This window comes from Lepeophtheirus salmonis, chromosome 11 (assembly GCF_016086655.4).
Source record: "Lepeophtheirus salmonis chromosome 11, UVic_Lsal_1.4, whole genome shotgun sequence".
NCBI classification, from domain to species: Eukaryota; Metazoa; Arthropoda; class Copepoda; order Siphonostomatoida; family Caligidae; genus Lepeophtheirus; species Lepeophtheirus salmonis.
The window spans coordinates 517,736-537,071 of NC_052141.2; the positions used below are offsets into that span (position 1 = coordinate 517,736).

The window sequence follows — 19,336 nt, forward strand, 5'->3', positions numbered from 1 at the left end:
TGAAAATCCAGTGTGGAATGGGCATGTGTAAAAAGAAACCGGAAATCAACATGGTAAAACTAACAATTAGAAAAATGTTTTAGAGGAGAGAAAGAATAATGTGCATTTCATGATAGATCAGCAGTGTTTTTTAGTTTTTGAGTTACTGTGCTAAGTGTGACTCTATTTTCGTTATTTCCAAACCAATGGATCAAAAACATTTTTTTGCTTTGATTTTACATTGCTTTTTGATGGGAAAAACACAATTTAAGCTAAGAAATGGTGGTATAAAAAGCGAAATCTGAACACACTAACTAATTCAATAATTAATTAAGGTTGAGAGATTGAAATTAATTTATAATAATAAACAATTAGTTAAAAAACAAAACAAATCTCTAGACTACATACAACTTCTATCTTAATAGTATAAATAGCTGTAATTCGCATGTATTTATCAGAGTAGTGTCGTGTTACAAAGATGTCTATAATATACTTGTTTATATATAACTCCTTTTAGTCTCATTTCTCCACGCATTATCCTTGTTTCGCTCGGTCGTCCTGGATTCCAGGTATTGGATAGTTTGTGTCTTTCAACCTTGTAAAGACACAGCAATTCAATATTCAGACTCCTATTGATTACATAGGACTTATGAGTTCAACTCATTACAATTTCCTATCGTTTTTTGATGTGCTTTTGTTTTCAAATTAATAATGAGACATATATAAAACGCCATCTGACGCACCATATATAAGTGTGGGAACTGAGAAGGAATCCCTCTCAACGAAATCCTCACTGGTTACTATGATTTGATTGTCAGAGGATCTGCTGTTTTCGTATCCCATAGACTGTATAACGATGTAATAACTACTTTTAATATCTATTACTTATTAGTGCCTGATATATAATCAAACTAGGCATTAAAGGGATACATTTGTGATAAACACTAAAGCTTCAAGTCCTTTTATTTGTTGATCTCATTTTGACGTCCAAATAGATGGCAATAGTTTACTATTATCCTTAATATTCATGAAAAAAGACTTTTCATTCTTAGAAAACTGTTATTTTAATTTAGGGCGCTAAAATGGCCGACTTCAACAATGTTGCTTTCCTCCAAATTGTTTGGATTACCATGTTGATTTTCCAGTTGTTTTTTTAACATGTACAAAGTATACACAATTTTTATAACTATGTAAATACTCTATAGTAATTACTCTGGAAAACTTTACGTATAAATTTTCCTCATAGAGTAACCCATTCTCTAGAATTCAAGGAAAATGTATAGAGACATCATTCCTCCTTCTAATCTAAAGTATTAGATGGCATAATCTACCTATTTACATAATGCATACGTATGAATTGATTGATTAAATCAATTGTGTAACATGTATTTTTATTCTATGTATGGATGTATCCATTTCAAAATTGTATTTAATTCATCAAGAAATATCAAACCAAAAATTGATCTCTAACTTTAAGGTATAAAATTTTGATTCAAGCATAATTTTAGCTATTTTTTTTATTTTTTTTTAAATGTTCTTGAAGAAAATGTTTGTTGAACCCATAGGACTAATCACTAACTTAAAGATAGATTTTTAATTTGGGGAAATATTTTATTCTTATTTTAAAATTTATTGTTTTGAAAGGGGCATTTATCGAAACATGTTACTTCAACTTGATTATCTGATGCTGATGAATTAGCAAGAGATGAAGTGTACTTGGTTGGAGCTACATATACATATATTAGTATAGTGTGCATTCCTATATATGCCATGGCCCATTGGTATATACTAAATCATGGACTTATATAAATCTGATATCCTTACCAAATGTCTAAATTAATATCTATTCTTATATAATGAACATAAGTATTACAGAATAAATGATTAAAAAAATTATAATTATAATTTGTAGAAAAGGAAATGAAATGAAAAAAAGGAATAAAAATTCAATTTTTAAATACCTTCAGTCGTTAAAAAGAAGTCAAGCTTTTCGGATCACTTTCCTCTGAATGGAGGGTGTGCTTCTGAAGACTTTTTCTTCAGGGTTATCTCTTTGGAGAGGTTTCTTAATAGACTCAAGTTCAATTCAAATAATTTTTACTGGGCCTTCATCTACTCCATTTTGTGAGCGAAGGAAGTGAGCTCCATATTTAATTTTTGGTTAATTTAGTTTATTTTCTGAAGTTTTTTTTTTTGGCCCTTCCATTAGGAGATTTTTATTGGAGAGTGAGACACCTTATTAATAGCGACTCAACAACAAAGTTATAAAAGGTACGCCGTTGTGTTTGGGGTTCACAACTCAATACGTCCCCGTTGTATGAGAAATCTATTAATTTGCGAGTTCTTCATTCGAAGGCTATAAATCTCAGACTATGATTCGGCTCAAGAAGTTTTCTTTTTTTGTTTAATATTAAATCTAATAAGAGAGGAAGAAATCTTATTGGTTTCAAATAAAACTTTTCAATTGTAATAGCAACTTTAAAATTTTACATCAGTCATATCCAAAAATGTGCATAGATTGTACATTTATAAATGACTTTAAGTGTTGATAGAGTCTGCAGTCATTTCTGTTTCTAAAGAAGTCTTTAGTAATAATTTAATTGACATGAATACAATATCCAAACCCTAAACTTTAAAAATAGTAATTTTTACATTTTATGATATATATATTTAACTATTCTCCTGATATGAAAATACAAATATATGTGCTTGATCTTCATATATTGCTTAAAAACTTCGATAAAGAGGTTCAAATAAAAATCTGCCTTCACTCCAATTATATTGTAAATTAGATAAATAGCCTTTAATTTATCAATATTTGATGTAATGCTGAATATAGTTGATCAATGTTGACTATTTAAAACCAAAAATTGACTTGCTTGCATTTACAGATTATCAACTATTCTGAAGTACATACATTGGTAAAAACTCCAGAAATTTTTTTTAAAACAATTACATTAACAAAATAAATGAGATACATTTATTAAATCTTTAAATAGAATATTTTTTCATTAAGACATCCAGTGAAAAGGGATTAATTGAGAGCCGGAAAGCCCGAGTTCGTTATTCAATGTTCAAATTTGCCATGGATTGAAGTTAATGATAATTTCTTGGTAATTGGTCAATTGTCCATGTATACACCCTTTTATATACGGGTTGTAATCCTAGGAATTATTTGATAGAAGAAAAAAAATCATTTAAAAGAGAAGCCTGAATCCGTGTACTTTTGGCAAACAAAGAAACTTTTTAAAAAATGGACGAATTATAATAGAAATATTTGTATTTAAAAAAATATTTCTAAGAAACAAACAAAAAAAAGTTATATTTAATTAACATTGAAAATGAGTGCTTTTTATTAAGAGGCTCGTAGTTTCAAGAAGAATACATTTAGAAAATTTAAATTAATAGCTCATTTGATAGCTGAAAGTCATAACTTTAACTTAAAAATGCTCTTCATCATTTTGTCAATTTGAAAAAAAAGCTCTGAAAATGAGTTCTATACCATTTTGAGGAGCACAATCTCAATCACACAGCCTGTTGAGTTGAAAAACATTATTTTTGATGATAAATTCGGTTTGATGAACTCATTACACAATTATAACCCTATAATATTTGTCGTAGTTGTAATTTTATATCAAAATCCCGTGGTATTTTAAGCAACTCTTCCATTTTGGGATTATATATAAAATAAACTTTAAAAACATTATTAAACTAATAATTTAAAATTATGGAGTTGCCCTTCAAAATAAAGTGTCAACTTCAAATTGGGTTTAGATACATGTTTTTTGTTGAACAGAAAGGGATAAAAAACTTAATACAGACTGTATCGATTACTCATATCCCCAATTTAAGAGTGTTCAGAAGGATCAAATTATTGTAATTTTAATTTAATAATACAATTAATTGAGTCGGGATTAAGTAAAATTGCATGTGTTTACAGCACAGAGTTATATGGAATTAAGAATAAGTGTTGTTCCAATAATATGAAATATTACCCCATTAATGTTGCATTAATAATATAATTAACTCAGTGGGATGAACAAGATTCTTATTTTTGGTGCCGAAATAAAACCAATTGGAATCATCAGTCAAACTGTATCAATTTTCCATATCCCCATTGATGAGCTTAAAAGGATCCAAATAGTGTAATTTTTAAACTAGGTAAATCTAATTCCCATGAAACAATACATCATATAGCTAATGAGTGAGCCGATAATCACATATATGAGTGGATTTGAAACTCAGAGAATAGGCATACCTATCTATGATTTAGAGTATCAAATTTTAAAATAGCTGCAGATTTGGAGCCAGGATCTCTAAATATAAGCTCAAAAAACTATTAAAACCATACTCTAGAAATCAAATTTAAATTATGAGTCCTTAAAATAGTAAATAAACATGAAACATTTCATTATAACTTCACACATCCAAAAATAAATTATTCTTATTTAATAGTTTCAGTTTGGAATAATATTTTTTGATCCTTGCTCTGAATCTAACTATTTATATTATGCGACTTCCATTTGACTCATTGTGCGCTCGACCCTTTCCGACTTTATGAATGGATCACATTCGCATCCAAAGGTTGTAAGATACAATGCTATAGAGTGGTCAATTCTAAAGATTCACTTGCGTCTAAAATTGAGCATTATTTTTATTTTCTAAAGCCTTTATCATTGTTCATTAATTATTGAGTAGATAAAATCAGTGTTTACTGTAATCACTTTTGTGTGTGTTCCTGAGATATTGATGCTGATTTGAAGAACTATTTATATAAGACCTTACTGAATCCAGTTTTATAATTGTGGATCGAAATCAGAGTAATTAATTCCTATTATCTTGGTCATATAATTTTGGACAAATTGAATAATAATTTATAGAATTTCCTGTCTTGGGAGATGATAAGTTGAACATGTGTTTATTTCCTTCATCGCCCTCTTATAGATGCTTGTAGCTAAGTAAAACTCTATGAGAACTAAGCATCTCTTCTTCAAAACATTTTTCAAATTGCTACCATGTCATTTTTTCGTATATTATTATATTGATACTGACAGTGCTTTGAATTTATAACTCTTAATATTGGCTTGATATGAAATAGTGATAAATGCACTTTCTTAGGGGTTGCGCTGATTTATCATTGTTTTTTTTCTCGTTATTTTATTTTTAAGGTCAATTTTAAGAATAAAAACAAGAGAAAATATCAAAACCGCGACCATTTTAAAAAAACGCATCCTTTTATATTGATTTGAACAATGAAACCTTTCTGTAGAAACTATCTTTTTTATGGTTGTATTTTAGTTATAGGTAGGGATTCATAAAATATGTCCTGCCGGTATGTAAAAATAAAAGAGACCGAAAATGTACCTGGTAACCCTGACAATTTGAAGAATGTTGGGAGGAGAGAAGCTAAGCTGTCATGAAGGCTTATTAGATTAGCGGCGACTACCCTTGAGAGGAAGGAAACAGACACTCATCCCACTATGTATATAGGCTGGGTTATCTCTGATGGTGATCCTCAATTATACTACGACGGTTTTAGTCAAAAACAACAAAGAAAAGTACAACAACATACACTTATAAGTCTCTCTGTATAAAACGTACTTCATTAATGAAAAGAAGTTCTATTGATTACTTTTTACTCAGGGTTAATAGAAATACAAGGCTGTGCCATAACACATGTACAAACTCATGTTTGACTTCCAGCACGCTATTTTATAGTGACGTCATTGAATATGATTGGTTACATGTTTTAATCAAAATCTGTCTGTGTTGTCCAAAAGTCAGTGTGATAGATCAAATTGAAAATTATAGCAACAATAACGTCATAGGCTATGATTGTTTGCGGTTTTTGTCAAAAACTGTCTGTCTTACCCCGCAGTGCGTACGATACATCAAATTGAAAATTGATGTATTGTACGCACTGCTGGGCAAGATAGGCGGATTTGGACAAAGCAGGCAGCCACTCATATTCTATGACGTCACTATTGCTATAATTTTCAATTTGATGTATTACACTGACTTCTGGACAAGACAGAAAGATTTTGATAAAACACGATACCACTCATCTACTATGACGTCAATATTAAAAGCGTGATGGAAGTTAAACATTAGTCGTACACGCGTTATGATATAACCTTGTATCTCTATTAACCTTGGGGCATCCCGATTACATGAATGTCTAACCTTGTATTTCTTGGAACCTTGCTTTTTACCTTGATCTTCTCTCATCGAAAATTACATAAGAAGCAGCTTTGGGGGAAAAAAAGCCCGTTCAAAATGGCTTTCTAGGACATTTTGAATACACCTTAGGTTATAGGCAATATACTATGCATAAATAGAAATATGTGCAATGTATATATGTAGCTTGTTAACATGTAAACTATCTCGAACAAAAATCAAGAAAAGTGAGATCATTTCATAGATCACCTCTCAAATCGAACCCTTGTCACTTTATTCTACTTGATTTTGAATCAACCAACATGGTCATAGTAACAAATACTTGAATAATTTGCAACTGCATGAAGTGTAATGTTGAATTTTTTATCAGTTTAATAATCTAAATGCCTAACAAGAGGGGAAAATAAGCATGCAATACGTGACGGAAAAATTAATTTGGTGATTTGATAGAAATGGTATGTCCTGATTGTCATAGATAACTTATTTTCTTAAACTTGGGTTTATTTTTTAATTAAAATTAATATTGTTGGTCTGATAAATATATCACCCGTAGTTGAGTTGTACTACAAAATTACTTCTATCTTGAATCCCAGTGACATATATTAATATTATGTATTCCCTTGAAATTTATGTATGAAGGTAGTGCTATATTATAACCCTTGCTTTAACTCATTCACAAATATGTAAGCATATAGAAAGTTTTAAAGAGAGAGCCTTGACGTAGAGAGAAAATAGCGTAAAATTTATATTTTTCATTTAGTACGTCTTAGAGCCTTCAAAGTACTATGGATCCCTCCAAAACTAAATCCATTACATGGGATTTGGTGGAAGAAATACTAAAAGTATTCAATTATAAATAAATACATGATTAATTAATAGTGCATTATTATTATTATTATTAAATAGGAATGTGAGTATCGTGATGAGGAAACGCAAGTGTCAGAGATATTAGCTGCCTTCACCCTCAAACTTGCCTTTCAAGATCCTGTTACAGGCTATAAGGAGAATGAACCCCTCTCTGAAAGTGATGTGGATGAATTGGTGGAGAACTGCATTCAAAGAATCCTATTTGATTTCAGTCCTTCCATGGAAACCATCCGAATGCAGGCAGAGTATCTAGGACAATATAAATCGAAGGAAAGTATTCTAAGTGAGCATTCCAAGGCCCTTGATCATCGTTTGGCACCACTCACACGAACAGTCGTGGAAGATAGTTCCCGTACACTGAGTGGGAGAGAGGAGCTATATCAAAAAATTGTACTACTATGCGTACTTCGATCTGGGCTCGGAGATCCACGAGATAAGTTTGTTATGAGGGAGTCTACATTGGCTGTGAAGAGTGTGTTTCCATTCTCGGAATTGGAACATTTTATGAAAAAGGAACACAAATTGGATAAAAGACAACATTTAATAGTTAAGTATTCGATGGAGAAGAAGAGCTTCTACTTAATTAATCATTTAAACCCCCTTTCTAATGAATTAGACTAAAAAGTATTATACGTGGTGTATCAACATAAAAACAATCAAGAAAAGGAGAAAATCCATATGCACTTTTGTATTTCCTACATAGGTATAGCCCAAGAGATCATTGACATGTTTGAGGGTGTTATAGCCTTAATATTCAAATTTGGCGGACGGTTGTAGATACCCACGAATTTCAGATATATTTCAGATTGTTTATTTGATTTAAGAGACTTATATTGGCTCTAATATGGCCCCTCTCAAATAAAATATATCCATTTCTCATTATTTTATTTTGACGGTGAATTTTGGCTACTTTTAGGTTCAATTCAAAGGGCTAATACGACTATAATATTTCATCCATTTACTAATGAATTTAATGATAGAGCTATCATATATTATTAATCGTTCTATAGTTCATGGGATTACTGCTCTATTTATCTGTTTGCTTTATATATTTTATTCTATTTATAGGATATTTATAATTTATGTAGTATCTCAAGGCCAAGACAGGGCTCTGTTTTCCATTTCTCTCTCTCTGGCAAAACTATTATGTACATATTATATGTAGTATTGTATAGTACATTTTTAAACATGCAAGAACACCAACTTTTTTTATATATTAAGTAAAGTCTAGCTGGAAAGGCCTCAAGAAATTCCAAACATATCATTATATGTATTTCATAGATATGTCATGAGTTTGACAAGATAATTATTGTAATTTTGTATTTTATTAGGAGCTTTCGTCCATTGTAGGAGGTATACGTATTTTCAATTGGCAGGCAAAGCAGGGAACTGCACAATTTGAGGATCTTCCCCCAATGCTTAGCAATGCTCTTGAGGCCACTCTCCGAAACATGGAGTGCATGATGGACTATGCGGAAGAAAAGATAAAAAAAATGAGGGATATTGGATTAAACGTCTTCTACTTTTCCAAAGAGAATGAAGGCCATGAGGAGAAGGAAGAATACATGGATCCAAGGTGAACGTTTTTGACCTTCTAAAAATAATGTGACAGCCTCTACGGTTCCTGTATTTTTTGTTTCAGATATAAAACCATAATAAGAGACAGTTTGATTAATTATGTACAGTTTCAAAAATATTTGAAAGTGATCTATGAGGATGTTTTATCGATTAGAAGTCGTTTGATTCAATACAACAAGCAGCTACCCCGAGCTCTAAATGCAGCAGAGAAGATCATTACTTCAAAGCCCATACTTCCTACCATCGATGTCTTTCCAAAATTTATGACCCTCTCAAAGATTTGGCACCAGTACCAGGGAAGTATCATTAATTTTCTTAACCCTCCGTTAGCAGGGGCGTCCGCAGGGTGTGGATGTAGTTAGTATTGTATGGGTCCTTATTTAGGATCACAGTCCTGTCCCACTCGTGCGTCCTTAAAGAAGGGAAAATATACGTCAAGCTGTTATTTTAATTACTCCGTTAAATAATAGAATAAATTAAATACAAATTTATTAAAAATATAATATATTCATATTACATTATGATGAAAATATGAATATTTTTTTGCCAGATATGTGAAATGCTCTACATAAATATCTGATATATCTTAATAAACCCCCAAAAAATTTGTATGACGGTTCTCATGTTCTTACCTTTATTGTATCAGGCAACCTTTTTTTTAAAAAGAAAGAGAAAAAAGGCAAAAATCATCTGGTAGTTTGCTAAATAAGTCAATCATACCAACTGATATTTATCTCTTAATTACTCCCACACTATCATGAGTCCTATTAATATTAAAATCATGCATAGCAATGATGAAAATCCACTGTAGAATGGGCATGCTATAAAAAACGGAAATCAAGTTGGTAAGCCTGACAATTTGAAGAATGTTTTGGAGGAGAGAAAGAATAAAGCTCATGACGTTTCATTAGATTAGCTGTGACAAGAGAGGAAGGAGAAAAGGTTATAAACAAGGCCATTTGCTGGAATGAATCCCATTTCGATCCCCAATTCTACTCCAACCAATTATAAATCCGCAACAAATCCTTGGGGTCTCTTATAAGCACACACGAATGTCGTATCAGGTTTTGAATATAATTGAATCTATACAGGAACAGATGTTCACTACTCATGAAGCAAATAATAATGACAACTACCAAGGAAAAGAAAATTTACCAATTACAAATTAATGGGTCAGCTAAAAAACTCCCTGGATTTACATATTTGATACATTATATTTAATTCGATACTAGCTATACAATTGTATTTCTATATGAATAGCCAAAACTTATTCATAGAAATAATAAGATAATATATACGAGGGAACAACAAGAAATTGTATTGGTGTCCTTTTGGAAACGGAGCATAAGTATTGTAATACTGATACTTTTTCTATTTATTAAAAAAAAATGAAATAGCCATGACGTATCGAGTCAGAGGAGAACAAAATACATTGGGTATTTTTGTGTTAGAGAGGTAATACCGTTTCTTAAGGATCGACAGTCGGAAGAACCCGTCGTCCTATGAGTTGACTGGACCGAATAAACAAGTACCAGTTACAATACTAGCTGTACCCCCACACAAATTAAGAAAGTTTTGTTTGGCTAAGAATTTTTTTTCTTTGGTATGGAATAAAAATTATTTGAAAGGATTTATTTGAACACCCTTTTTATTAAGCGATTATTAAACTGAGTAAATGTATTCAATAGTGTATGAGCGTTGTTTACTTATTTTAGTTAGAAAACAAGGCGACAGTGAGTTGCGTCATATTGCAGAAAAAGAATACAACTCACTGAATTCTAATTATCCTTCATCAGGCCAAGCTACTGGCTAGAGAAGAACACAAGACGAAATTAAGTCACCTTTTGAGAAAAGTCCTTTAATTTCATTACTCATTATTATATGAGACGTTATGAAAGTGATATTATTAAACGACGATTAAATTACAAGTATTCATTGACGAAAAGTGGGTTTTCGAACGATGAGTTGGACAAGACAAGAAGTTAATTTCAAGAATCTACTCTTTTGAAGAAATAAGAAACGTCTCAAGTCCTTCTCATCAGTAGTCCTTGAATTAGTAGTTTTATGTGTAACTATAAATCATATAAGTTATAATAACTCAAGCAATAAAACAGGGGGCCACAACAGTTGATGTAATCTTACGCGACAAAAGCGCCCTCAAGTAATCAATACGCGTACTATCCTAAGCTACAGTGAATCACAACAACTTGAGGCAGGAGCGTCCACAAGGGGTGGCTGGAGGGGCTGTAGGGCCATCCAAATTATAGAATTTTTGCTGTTTACTACGAAATTTAATATTTGAAATTTTATATAATTTTTAAATTTTTTTTCCCGAAAAATGTAATTTTCAGTGAATAGCTTTGAATTTTTTTGAATTTTTTCTCCAATAATATAACATTTGATTTTTTTTTCAATAAAATTTAATTTAATGTGAATAGCTGTGGATTTTTGAGATTTTTTTTCAAAAATTTAATATGTGAAATTTAATGGTTTGTGAATAGCTGTGGATTTTTGAAATTTTTTCCAAACAATTAAATATTTGAAATTTAATTTTTGTAATAATTTTCCCGAAAAATCAATTTTTTTGTGAATAGCTGTGGATTTTGGAAATTGTATATTATATTTAACTTTTCAATTTTTTTTCCAAAAAAATTTAATTTTTACTAGAAAATATAATATTAGAAAAACTTTTTTTGAAATTTGTTTCCAAAATAATTAATTTCTATGTCTAGGTATGATTTTTTGTAATTTTTGGCCCAAAAATTTAATATTTGAAATAATATCTCCAAAAAAAAATTAATTTTTGTAAATAGCTGTGGATTTTTGAAATCTTTATCGGAAAAATGTAATTTTTTTCAATAAAATTAAAAAAACAAGCCCTCCCCAAAATATAATCCTGCCCTTGAGTCCTTACACACACGGTGTTACCTCACTAACAGAAAAAAAATACCCTATGTATTTTTTCTCATAAATTTGATTCCCTCGTCTCCTTTGATACGACATGGTTTTTTCATAATTTATTCCTTTTGATAAATACACAAAGTAACACGTAATGATATACTTATGGTCCGTTTCCAAAAGGAACAGGAATACAATTTCCTGTTGATCCCTCGTAGTCGTGCATTTATATATCTCGGCCATTTTTTCATTTATATGAAGAAATTTTGGTTTTCATATACAAATGTATAGCTACTATATCCCAAGAACTAAAGATTAGCCAAAAAAACGTTTGGAGCCATCCTAACTATGTTAATTTCAAAATAAAGCCAACAACACTCTGCACTCTTTCATTCATCTATTATAATCAGGCTTGTGAGCGATCAGGAATAAAATTGCGATCCGATCAGAAATTCACTGCGATATAGCGATATAACGATCAGCCATCCGATCAATTTAATTGTGATCATATTCAAAAATACAATTTCTTTAAACCTATAACTAAACCTATATTTGTATATATAGATATATACCTTGGTAACTTAAATAAACGATTTATACACCTTTTTCAAATGTATCTATTTATGAATATTTTACTATAATAAAAAAATAAAATATTTGTAGAAAGATAAAAAATATTGTCTACCGGCGAATAATAAAATATCTACATAAATCACTTCTCGTCTATCTCTTTATATGACATTAACGAGAGCTGTTTCTCATCTTGTCGTCTCTCGGCCTCTGTAAAGTTTTTCTCAGGATCAATTTGGCCTTGGAGAACAAACACTCGCTGCTGGCACTGCTATTTATAAATATCGGCCAAGTGAGTTCCACGATATATATAATATATATATAAGACCAAGTAAATATCGAGGTTATAAAGTTTGAGACGAAAATCAAGAAATGGACCAAGACCAGTATTTTTAGTTCGAGACCAAGACCGAGGGTAGTAGGCCCAATACCAAGGACAAGATTTTATTGTTTGGAGACCGAGACGAGACCAAAACAAACAAAAAAAAAACAGTCTCAAGACAAAGACCGGTCTCAAAAACCATAGCACTATTAATTAATTTGTAATTTTGTACAAATTGATCGGATAAAATTTTTTTGCTATTTCGATATAATATCCCAATTGATCGTCGATCAGAAAAAACTCTGATTAATAAGTCTGATTATAATACAGTATCGAATAAAATACTATGTAAGATTTTAATACTACAAAAATATATATATATATATGTAATTCATTTTAAAAATGGTGAAGAAATAATATGATAGTGATAAGTCTGGGAGTACTTAAGATATATATAGCAGTTGGTAAAACTGACTTATTTGGCTATTTACCAAATAATTTTGTACCTTTTTCTGTGTTTTTTTAAAAGGAAAGGTTGCGAGATATAACATAGGTTTCGATGTGCAAGCACATTGAAAAAAAAAATGAAAAACAAAGAAACGGGCGCGTTTTAAAAATAACTCTTCATTAAATTCGACAAACATTTCTATCAAAAATTATACGATTTAAATAAATATTAAACTAAGTATTTTCAATATAAATATGGAATTTCAAATAATCAGATTTAATGTTTCAGGATCATAATTAAAAGTATTGGCGGTAAAACGTAGATTTTAAAGCAATAAGAAACATTTTTATAAATCTCTGGGTGTATATGATTAATATCTCTGTTCACTAACGGAAGGTTAAATAAAGGGTTGATCTAATCCAGTGGTACACATTTTATTATTTTCAATTATTCAAGAGTAAAATTGAAACAGGAGGTTATGTAAGGACATTTATTTAACAAAATCATCTGAAAATAGTGCTCAGCAGCACTTTTACACAATATGTGAGCCCTTAAATATAATAATTGCCTCTATATGATGCCTGAATCCCTTGCAGACCTTAACTATGTAGTCAGACTCGAGCTTGATCCACTTCTTCTTTTTGGAAGATAGAGTAATCCGAGGGGCTCACGTCTGGAGAGGAGGGTGGCCACATGCTAGATCCCAAAAGTCTGGAGAGTTGTCTCTCAAAAAGGCTTGGGTCTTAGCGGCACGATGATACTTAACTACGTCTTCAGTGAAAACAAACTTGTTCCCCAATTTCTCTCTGGCCCAAGGTAGCACTTTCTTATCCAGAAATGTTGAGCATTGAGCCGCTCCTTCCTCTCCACTAAAATGGGAGAACAGACTTCGCCTGTGCTGGCCACTGGACAATGTTTCACTGAAGCTGGGACATTGTCTGGATGTTTGGTTTTGATGTAGAGCATGTTCTACTTATTCACAGTGGCATCAACGGCGAAAATTTTTAATCAGAAAAGAGCAAAACTTTCCCCGAATTTTTGTTGGCCTTGAGAAAATTTAGAATCTTCTTTGCTCTTTCCAACAGTCTCAGCTTGTTCTATTCAGAGATAATATGTATTTTTGTCCTCCTCCGGGATTTCGTACCAAAGTAATTCCGGATTGAAAATAATAAAATGTGTACCACTATATAAGATCAAACCTGTATATATCCTAACTATTCATTTTTCTATTTTCGTGCAAGTTGGATAAAAAATAATAATGACTTATATTCTTTATACAGGAGGAAATTATAGTCCTAAGCTACTTCAACTCCTTGAATCAGAAACTCCATTCATTTACTCGTTCCATCACTAAATCCACGAGTTTGAAAAAGTTGAAGAAATTAGCAAATTCTAGAATCAATAAGAAAAAAATAACCTTTGCAGAAGAACCTCTTATTTTTCCTATACCAAAAGCATCTGAAAGATTATTGGAGTTTAAGCTTCACTATGCTTGTAATGTGATTCCTCATGATGATGTTTATCAAGTATTCGAATTTGACAATGGATATTGTCCTGTGGCTCTAGCAGAGACTGGACTATTATTGAAAGGTGATAAAAGTATTGGAATCCTGGAATATGAGGATAAATTATATGTTTGTAGTGACTATCAAAAGGCAGAAAGGTTTGCCAAAGCACCGGAATCCATTCTTTTGGAGGTGAAAAAACTAATAAAATCTTGTCCAACGATTCTCCGTTTATTTGAAATGACAAACGAAGACACTGAGATCCCTAAAAAACAAAATCAATCATCTCAAACCAATGACGGATTACCTATTGAAGGATTCAAGGATCCCGATTATGAATGGAGCGAATGGGAGTATCGTAAGAAAGCCTTAATTTTAGTGGATACAGCTCATGGTGTGAAGCAAAATGAGTTGGGATGTCAAACTGATGAGTCCCTGTTATGACAACATGCTGTGGATCAAAGAAGAAATGACCATTTTGAAGGAAATAATATGAGAAATTCCAGTACTCAAACCACTTATAGGTCCAATGAATCATGTGTGACTGGTCTTCGGGGAGAGTCACGATTCCCTGTTGAGCATATCATTATTAGGGACATCATTGACTCAGCAAAATAAGACATCATTAATTATTCCATTAAAAAATTACATTTTAATTTATGATTTAAATATAAACATTTTTATCACATTAGCATTCTTTGTTTTATACTATTTTTTGTGGCTTTAAACTTCTACGTGGAGGTTTGGGCGGAGGAATTAACTTTCCGTCCATGTCCCTTATGATATCACCTCTACAAAAGCAACAGTAACAATTATTTTTGGATGATGGAGTCTCCATAGTAGAAGCCTTCGAGAATACTTCTTCTACATTGTCCTTTTCGTTAACAGAATGTAATTTTTCAAGATTTGAAGGGATTGTTGATCCAACAGTGAGCTGCAACAAGGATTTTCGCCTGTGCTCCTGAACTTTTTTTAGTCTATCTCGAAAGGATGATTGCTATATTAAAATAAAATATCAAAACAACAAAAATGGAGAACATTTGCTATAATTCATTAAATCATACTTTATCCATTTTTCCAAAGTTAAATGAAGAGGATTTGCTAGCACTATCGTGTGACGATGAAAGAAATTCGTCTAGTTTATTTAATTCAGCCTCTAATTCGGTGATTTGATTCTCAAAATTCGATTTTGCTTTTTGGAGTTTAGATTGCCAGTTCTTAACTTCCTCTAACGTATTCAATTTTAAGGTTATTTTATAACGTAAATCAGGCTCATGAAGTTTTAATGAATGATTAAACTCTGTTATCCACTCTGAGTTTTTCTTTATATTTTGTACTTTGGATGTATCCATGATGGACAATTTATGAGAAATATAGTACTCGGCTGTTTTATCGAGAATGGTAAATTTTATTTTATCAGAATGAAGTTGTACCCAGTATTCACTCAAGGACGAGTTAGAACCCTGATTATCAGAGCCATGAGAAGCCAAGATTACTCCTTCTTCGATTACGTCACAAATCAATTGGGATCTTACTTGTTCGATTAATTGCCTGTATTATATGGTTAGAAGGTTTAAGTAGATTTGTATTCATATTTGCATACTTACCCGACATTTTTGCTTTCCCAAAGTTCCGCGATTTTAACGGAAATTGTATTTAAATATTCTTTATAAGTGAGATAATCTTTTGATCGTAGAATATTCTCACTTGAAAAGACAACAATGGCACCCATTATTTTATTAATTAACCATTTTGTTCTATGAGTGGATATTCGTAGTGGAAAGGAATCTTCATCCGCCATTCGATTGAAAAATTCAAATAGGTATTTATAAATCTATAGTTTATCAATTTGACAATAAAAAGATAATAATGATAAGATGCTATTTATACTTTTAAATCCAATGGTATGCCATCGGCCATCGTGTATTTTGAAGTGTTACTCCTCCATAATTCCTTCTCTTTTTGGCACTCTATATCAACCAACATGTCCCAAACTTGATTTTCAACCAAGGAACCAAATTCACGGTCTTCTATACGGCCGGATTGATAAAATAGTTTGATATATCGCAAAAAGTTGGGCCAAGTCCATTCTACTTCACTGAAAAAAGTCTCCAATGAACTCCTCCAGGATGGATTAACACAATTTTTGTTCACTAATTTTTCACATAGAACACTTAACACAGGTAAAATCTCTTTGCGAGTAGAACAAAAGGAATGCTCCTTCGTCACTCGAAAGAATCTCTCAAAATGTCCGAATGACAAGATCCCGTAATTATTTTTCATTTTATTAATATTGAAATAAATGAACTCCTTTGAACAAAATATTTAATGTAAATTATTTATATATTTAAATACTTTTTTTGTATAGAAAAACATATCTTAGAATAGTTATCAAGTTTCTGTAACTTCCTGAGTCTATAGAGAGATTAAAAAATGAATTGTATTCTTCAATAAAATATAAAATCGAAAAAGTAAGTATAAATAAATATACTAAATTATAATAATTAATCCGTGCGTGGAGTAGCCCAGCTACAAGCCGACTCAATCCCTAAATTATTTTTGTGCATCTCAATTCTAAAAAATCCCATTTCACCCCAATAAGTTCCCCAAGAGTTTCTTCCAATCCAATATTCCTTTCCTTCAGAAGATACGCCCCAACCAAGAAGACTCAATTCATGATTAATCATTGGATGAATCTTAAACTCAGAGTAAATTCCTCCCGTATATTTTTCAAACTCGGAAGTTACATGGATTCCACATCCTAGAAATATTGAATAGTCTTATTTCCACAAAAAAAAAAAATCATAAATAATAGAAAATACCAATAGGACCCCGCTTCCAAATTTCCTTTTTAATAGCATCAGCTCCACGAACATTTCCGTGTTCTTCTACATAATATCTCTTAAAATTCTGCTTTGGCCAGCAGTTTCCTTTTTCTCCAAGTTTAGGAGGAGGCCATGTACAATCACGACAAACAAACAAATCTGGCTTAGAACAGTCTTTAACAGGACCATTATTTTTGGCTTCGTAGAGTTGACATGTCATGTCAGGAACTCCAATTTTATTGGCAAAGTCATAAACCGCATCTATAATTAATCAAATTTATATTAGATTTGATTTTTTATTATTAGTACGTCACCTGGATTTCCACCATTGCAATCCCCTCCTGCCTTGCAATTAATTATTACTTGAGGAGAAAGAGCTAAATTATTATATTTGGTCCTGTTGGCAATGATAAATCTATCAGCAAGAGCAGAAAGAGTTCCTTGTGCCCAACATGAGCCACAGTATTGAGGTATATGTTGATTGACAGTCCAAGACATATAATTAACTCCTTTGACATTTCTCCAATCCCAACTTTTAGGCAAATTCGATGAGGGAACGAAATCTTTTGGTTGAGGGGATTTAATGAGTGGTACGTAGCTGTTGTCTCTTATAATGCATGATTTTCTACTTTGACTACTCGGTTCCATTGAGTTTCTAGCATGAACCAAGAACTTATAAAAGACATCCCAAAGCGTATTAACAACCAAGTTGGGTTTTGCTCCTGGTTTAGACGCCCTGTAACAATAGGAAAATCAATTTATTACAAAAAGAGAACATTCATTAATAGTCAATTCTCACTCTTTTTCTTGGGCAATTCCAAGAACTTTAGAAAAAGACTCAATTGTTCCATTAGTATGAGGATATTTTGGTTGTGCCCAATTACAGTTTCCACTTTCAATTGCTAAATTATTGACGCCCCGAACTAATCTAAAGAACCCTTTTTCGCCCTAGAATATGCATTATTAAATATCCTTTCAAACACACACGATCATAAATTTAAAAATAAAAAAATGTATACCCAATACGTTCCCCAGGAATTTCGGATCCTCCAAAACTTGACTCCACTTTCTACACCATAACCGACAACAGAAATATCATGTACGAGATTTTTATCCCCAGTTTTGTCATAAAAAATTCCACTTGTATAATTTTTAACAAGTTCTTCTGTGACTGCAATACTACAAACGATTGGGCCTCTCTCAAAAATCTCTTTCATCATGTTGTCCTCCTGTTCAATGGGATTATCCCCCTCGACAGGTCCATACTCATCAATAAAATATTTAGGGAACACTTTTGGTTCATAGCAAGTTGCTGCTCCAGGCTCACAATTACGACAAATCTCTGTTTTAGTGCAAGGAGCTCCATTACTGAAAAAAGACTTTTGTATTTTAAGGAATGATAATATAATTATTTTAACATACTCATGACCACGAGCGAGATAGATGGAACAAGTTTCATCTGTTATACCGTACTTATGAATCCATTCATGAGAATTTTGAGCTTCTCCACCATGACAACCTTCATTTGGTCCACAGGAAATTAGAACTTGCGGAGCAATATTCACGTCTGGCCATTTACCCTTTCGAATAATTTTGATACGATCACTCATGGAACTCGTAACAGCCTGAGCCCAACAAGATCCACAATATTGTGGTATATGCTGATTTTTGGCTTGCGTTAGAAAGTTACGGCCATGGACATTTCCCCAATCCCATTCTGGTGGAGCGTATGCACGTGGTAAGGGCCTATAAATGTGTGAAAGATCTGGTCGACCATCATTTCGTGGAAGATGTCCAAAGAACCCATAGGAACTCGCAGACCGAAAACTGATCAGTAGGCAAGCAATAAAACTAAGAACGCAGGACGCCTTCATCTCTCAATAGTCCAACATGAACTCCTTCTTTTCCTACGAAACAAAGAAACAAAGTGTACGTCCATCGTAACTCAACAGAAAATCCTAATTCCATTCCACCCCTCAATAAATTATATCTAGCATATGTTTACCCTCTTAAATATTCTCATTTTTATCGACATTTATAGTTATTAATGCAGGCCCGTAATCAGGATACCCGGGTAAGAACTTGGAATGGATTGTCTTTAATATTGACAGGATTTTATGTTCTGCTTAAGAAAGAAAAAATATTTTTAAAAAACGACTTTTTAAAC

The 19,336-nt window shown here is 31.9% G+C and overlaps 3 protein-coding genes across 3 annotated transcripts; 1 reads left to right on the top strand and 2 right to left on the bottom strand.

Annotated features, from left to right (window-relative positions):
• Window positions 1-6,522: 6,522 nt before the first annotated feature.
• Window positions 6,523-9,205, top strand: LOC121125848 (cilia- and flagella-associated protein 206). Its single transcript, XM_040721089.2, has 4 exons — window positions 6,523-6,998; window positions 7,063-7,569; window positions 8,355-8,599; window positions 8,666-9,205. Exons 1-4 carry the CDS (start codon window positions 6,942-6,944, stop codon window positions 8,961-8,963), a joined length of 1,107 nt encoding a protein of 368 aa, XP_040577023.2. The 5' UTR covers window positions 6,523-6,941; the 3' UTR covers window positions 8,964-9,205.
• A 5,768-nt stretch (window positions 9,206-14,973) lies between these two features.
• Window positions 14,974-16,627, bottom strand: LOC121125849 (uncharacterized). The gene is made up of 4 exons (XM_040721092.2): window positions 16,235-16,627; window positions 15,952-16,178; window positions 15,409-15,895; window positions 14,974-15,341 (listed from the first exon to the last, which is right to left on the bottom strand). The coding sequence occupies exons 1-4, from the start codon at window positions 16,625-16,627 to the stop codon at window positions 15,048-15,050; spliced, it is 1,401 nt and encodes a 466-aa protein (XP_040577026.1). The 3' UTR covers window positions 14,974-15,047.
• A 41-nt stretch (window positions 16,628-16,668) lies between these two features.
• On the bottom strand, window positions 16,669-19,199 carry LOC121125847 (uncharacterized). Its single transcript, XM_040721088.2, has 6 exons — window positions 18,592-19,199; window positions 18,189-18,537; window positions 17,969-18,117; window positions 17,484-17,905; window positions 17,167-17,430; window positions 16,669-17,105 (listed from the first exon to the last, which is right to left on the bottom strand). Exons 1-6 carry the CDS (start codon window positions 19,041-19,043, stop codon window positions 16,849-16,851), a joined length of 1,893 nt encoding a protein of 630 aa, XP_040577022.1. The 5' UTR covers window positions 19,044-19,199; the 3' UTR covers window positions 16,669-16,848.
• Window positions 19,200-19,336: the final 137 nt, after the last annotated feature.

Excerpts from the sequence above, each read along its gene's own strand:
- LOC121125848 (XM_040721089.2), top strand. The coding sequence starts at position 6,942 with ATGGATCCCTCCAAAACTAAATCCATTACATGGGATTTGGTGGAAGAA. Across the intron at positions 6,999-7,062 it reads TGGTGGAAGAAATACTAAAA|GAATGTGAGTATCGTGATGA; the intron begins GTATTCAATTAT and ends ATTATTAAATAG. Across the intron at positions 8,600-8,665 it reads GAAGAATACATGGATCCAAG|ATATAAAACCATAATAAGAG; the intron begins GTGAACGTTTTT and ends TTTTTGTTTCAG.
- LOC121125849 (XM_040721092.2), bottom strand. The coding sequence starts at position 16,627 with ATGAAAAATAATTACGGGATCTTGTCATTCGGACATTTTGAGAGATTC. Across the intron at positions 16,179-16,234 it reads GCATACCATTGGATTTAAAA|ATTTATAAATACCTATTTGA; the intron begins GTATAAATAGCA and ends GATAAACTATAG. Across the intron at positions 15,896-15,951 it reads TGGGAAAGCAAAAATGTCGG|GCAATTAATCGAACAAGTAA; the intron begins GTAAGTATGCAA and ends CATATAATACAG.
- LOC121125847 (XM_040721088.2), bottom strand. The coding sequence starts at position 19,043 with ATGAAGGCGTCCTGCGTTCTTAGTTTTATTGCTTGCCTACTGATCAGT. Across the intron at positions 17,906-17,968 it reads GGAATTGCCCAAGAAAAAGA|GGCGTCTAAACCAGGAGCAA; the intron begins GTGAGAATTGAC and ends CTATTGTTACAG. Across the intron at positions 17,106-17,166 it reads TTGGAAGCGGGGTCCTATTG|GATGTGGAATCCATGTAACT; the intron begins GTATTTTCTATT and ends CAATATTTCTAG.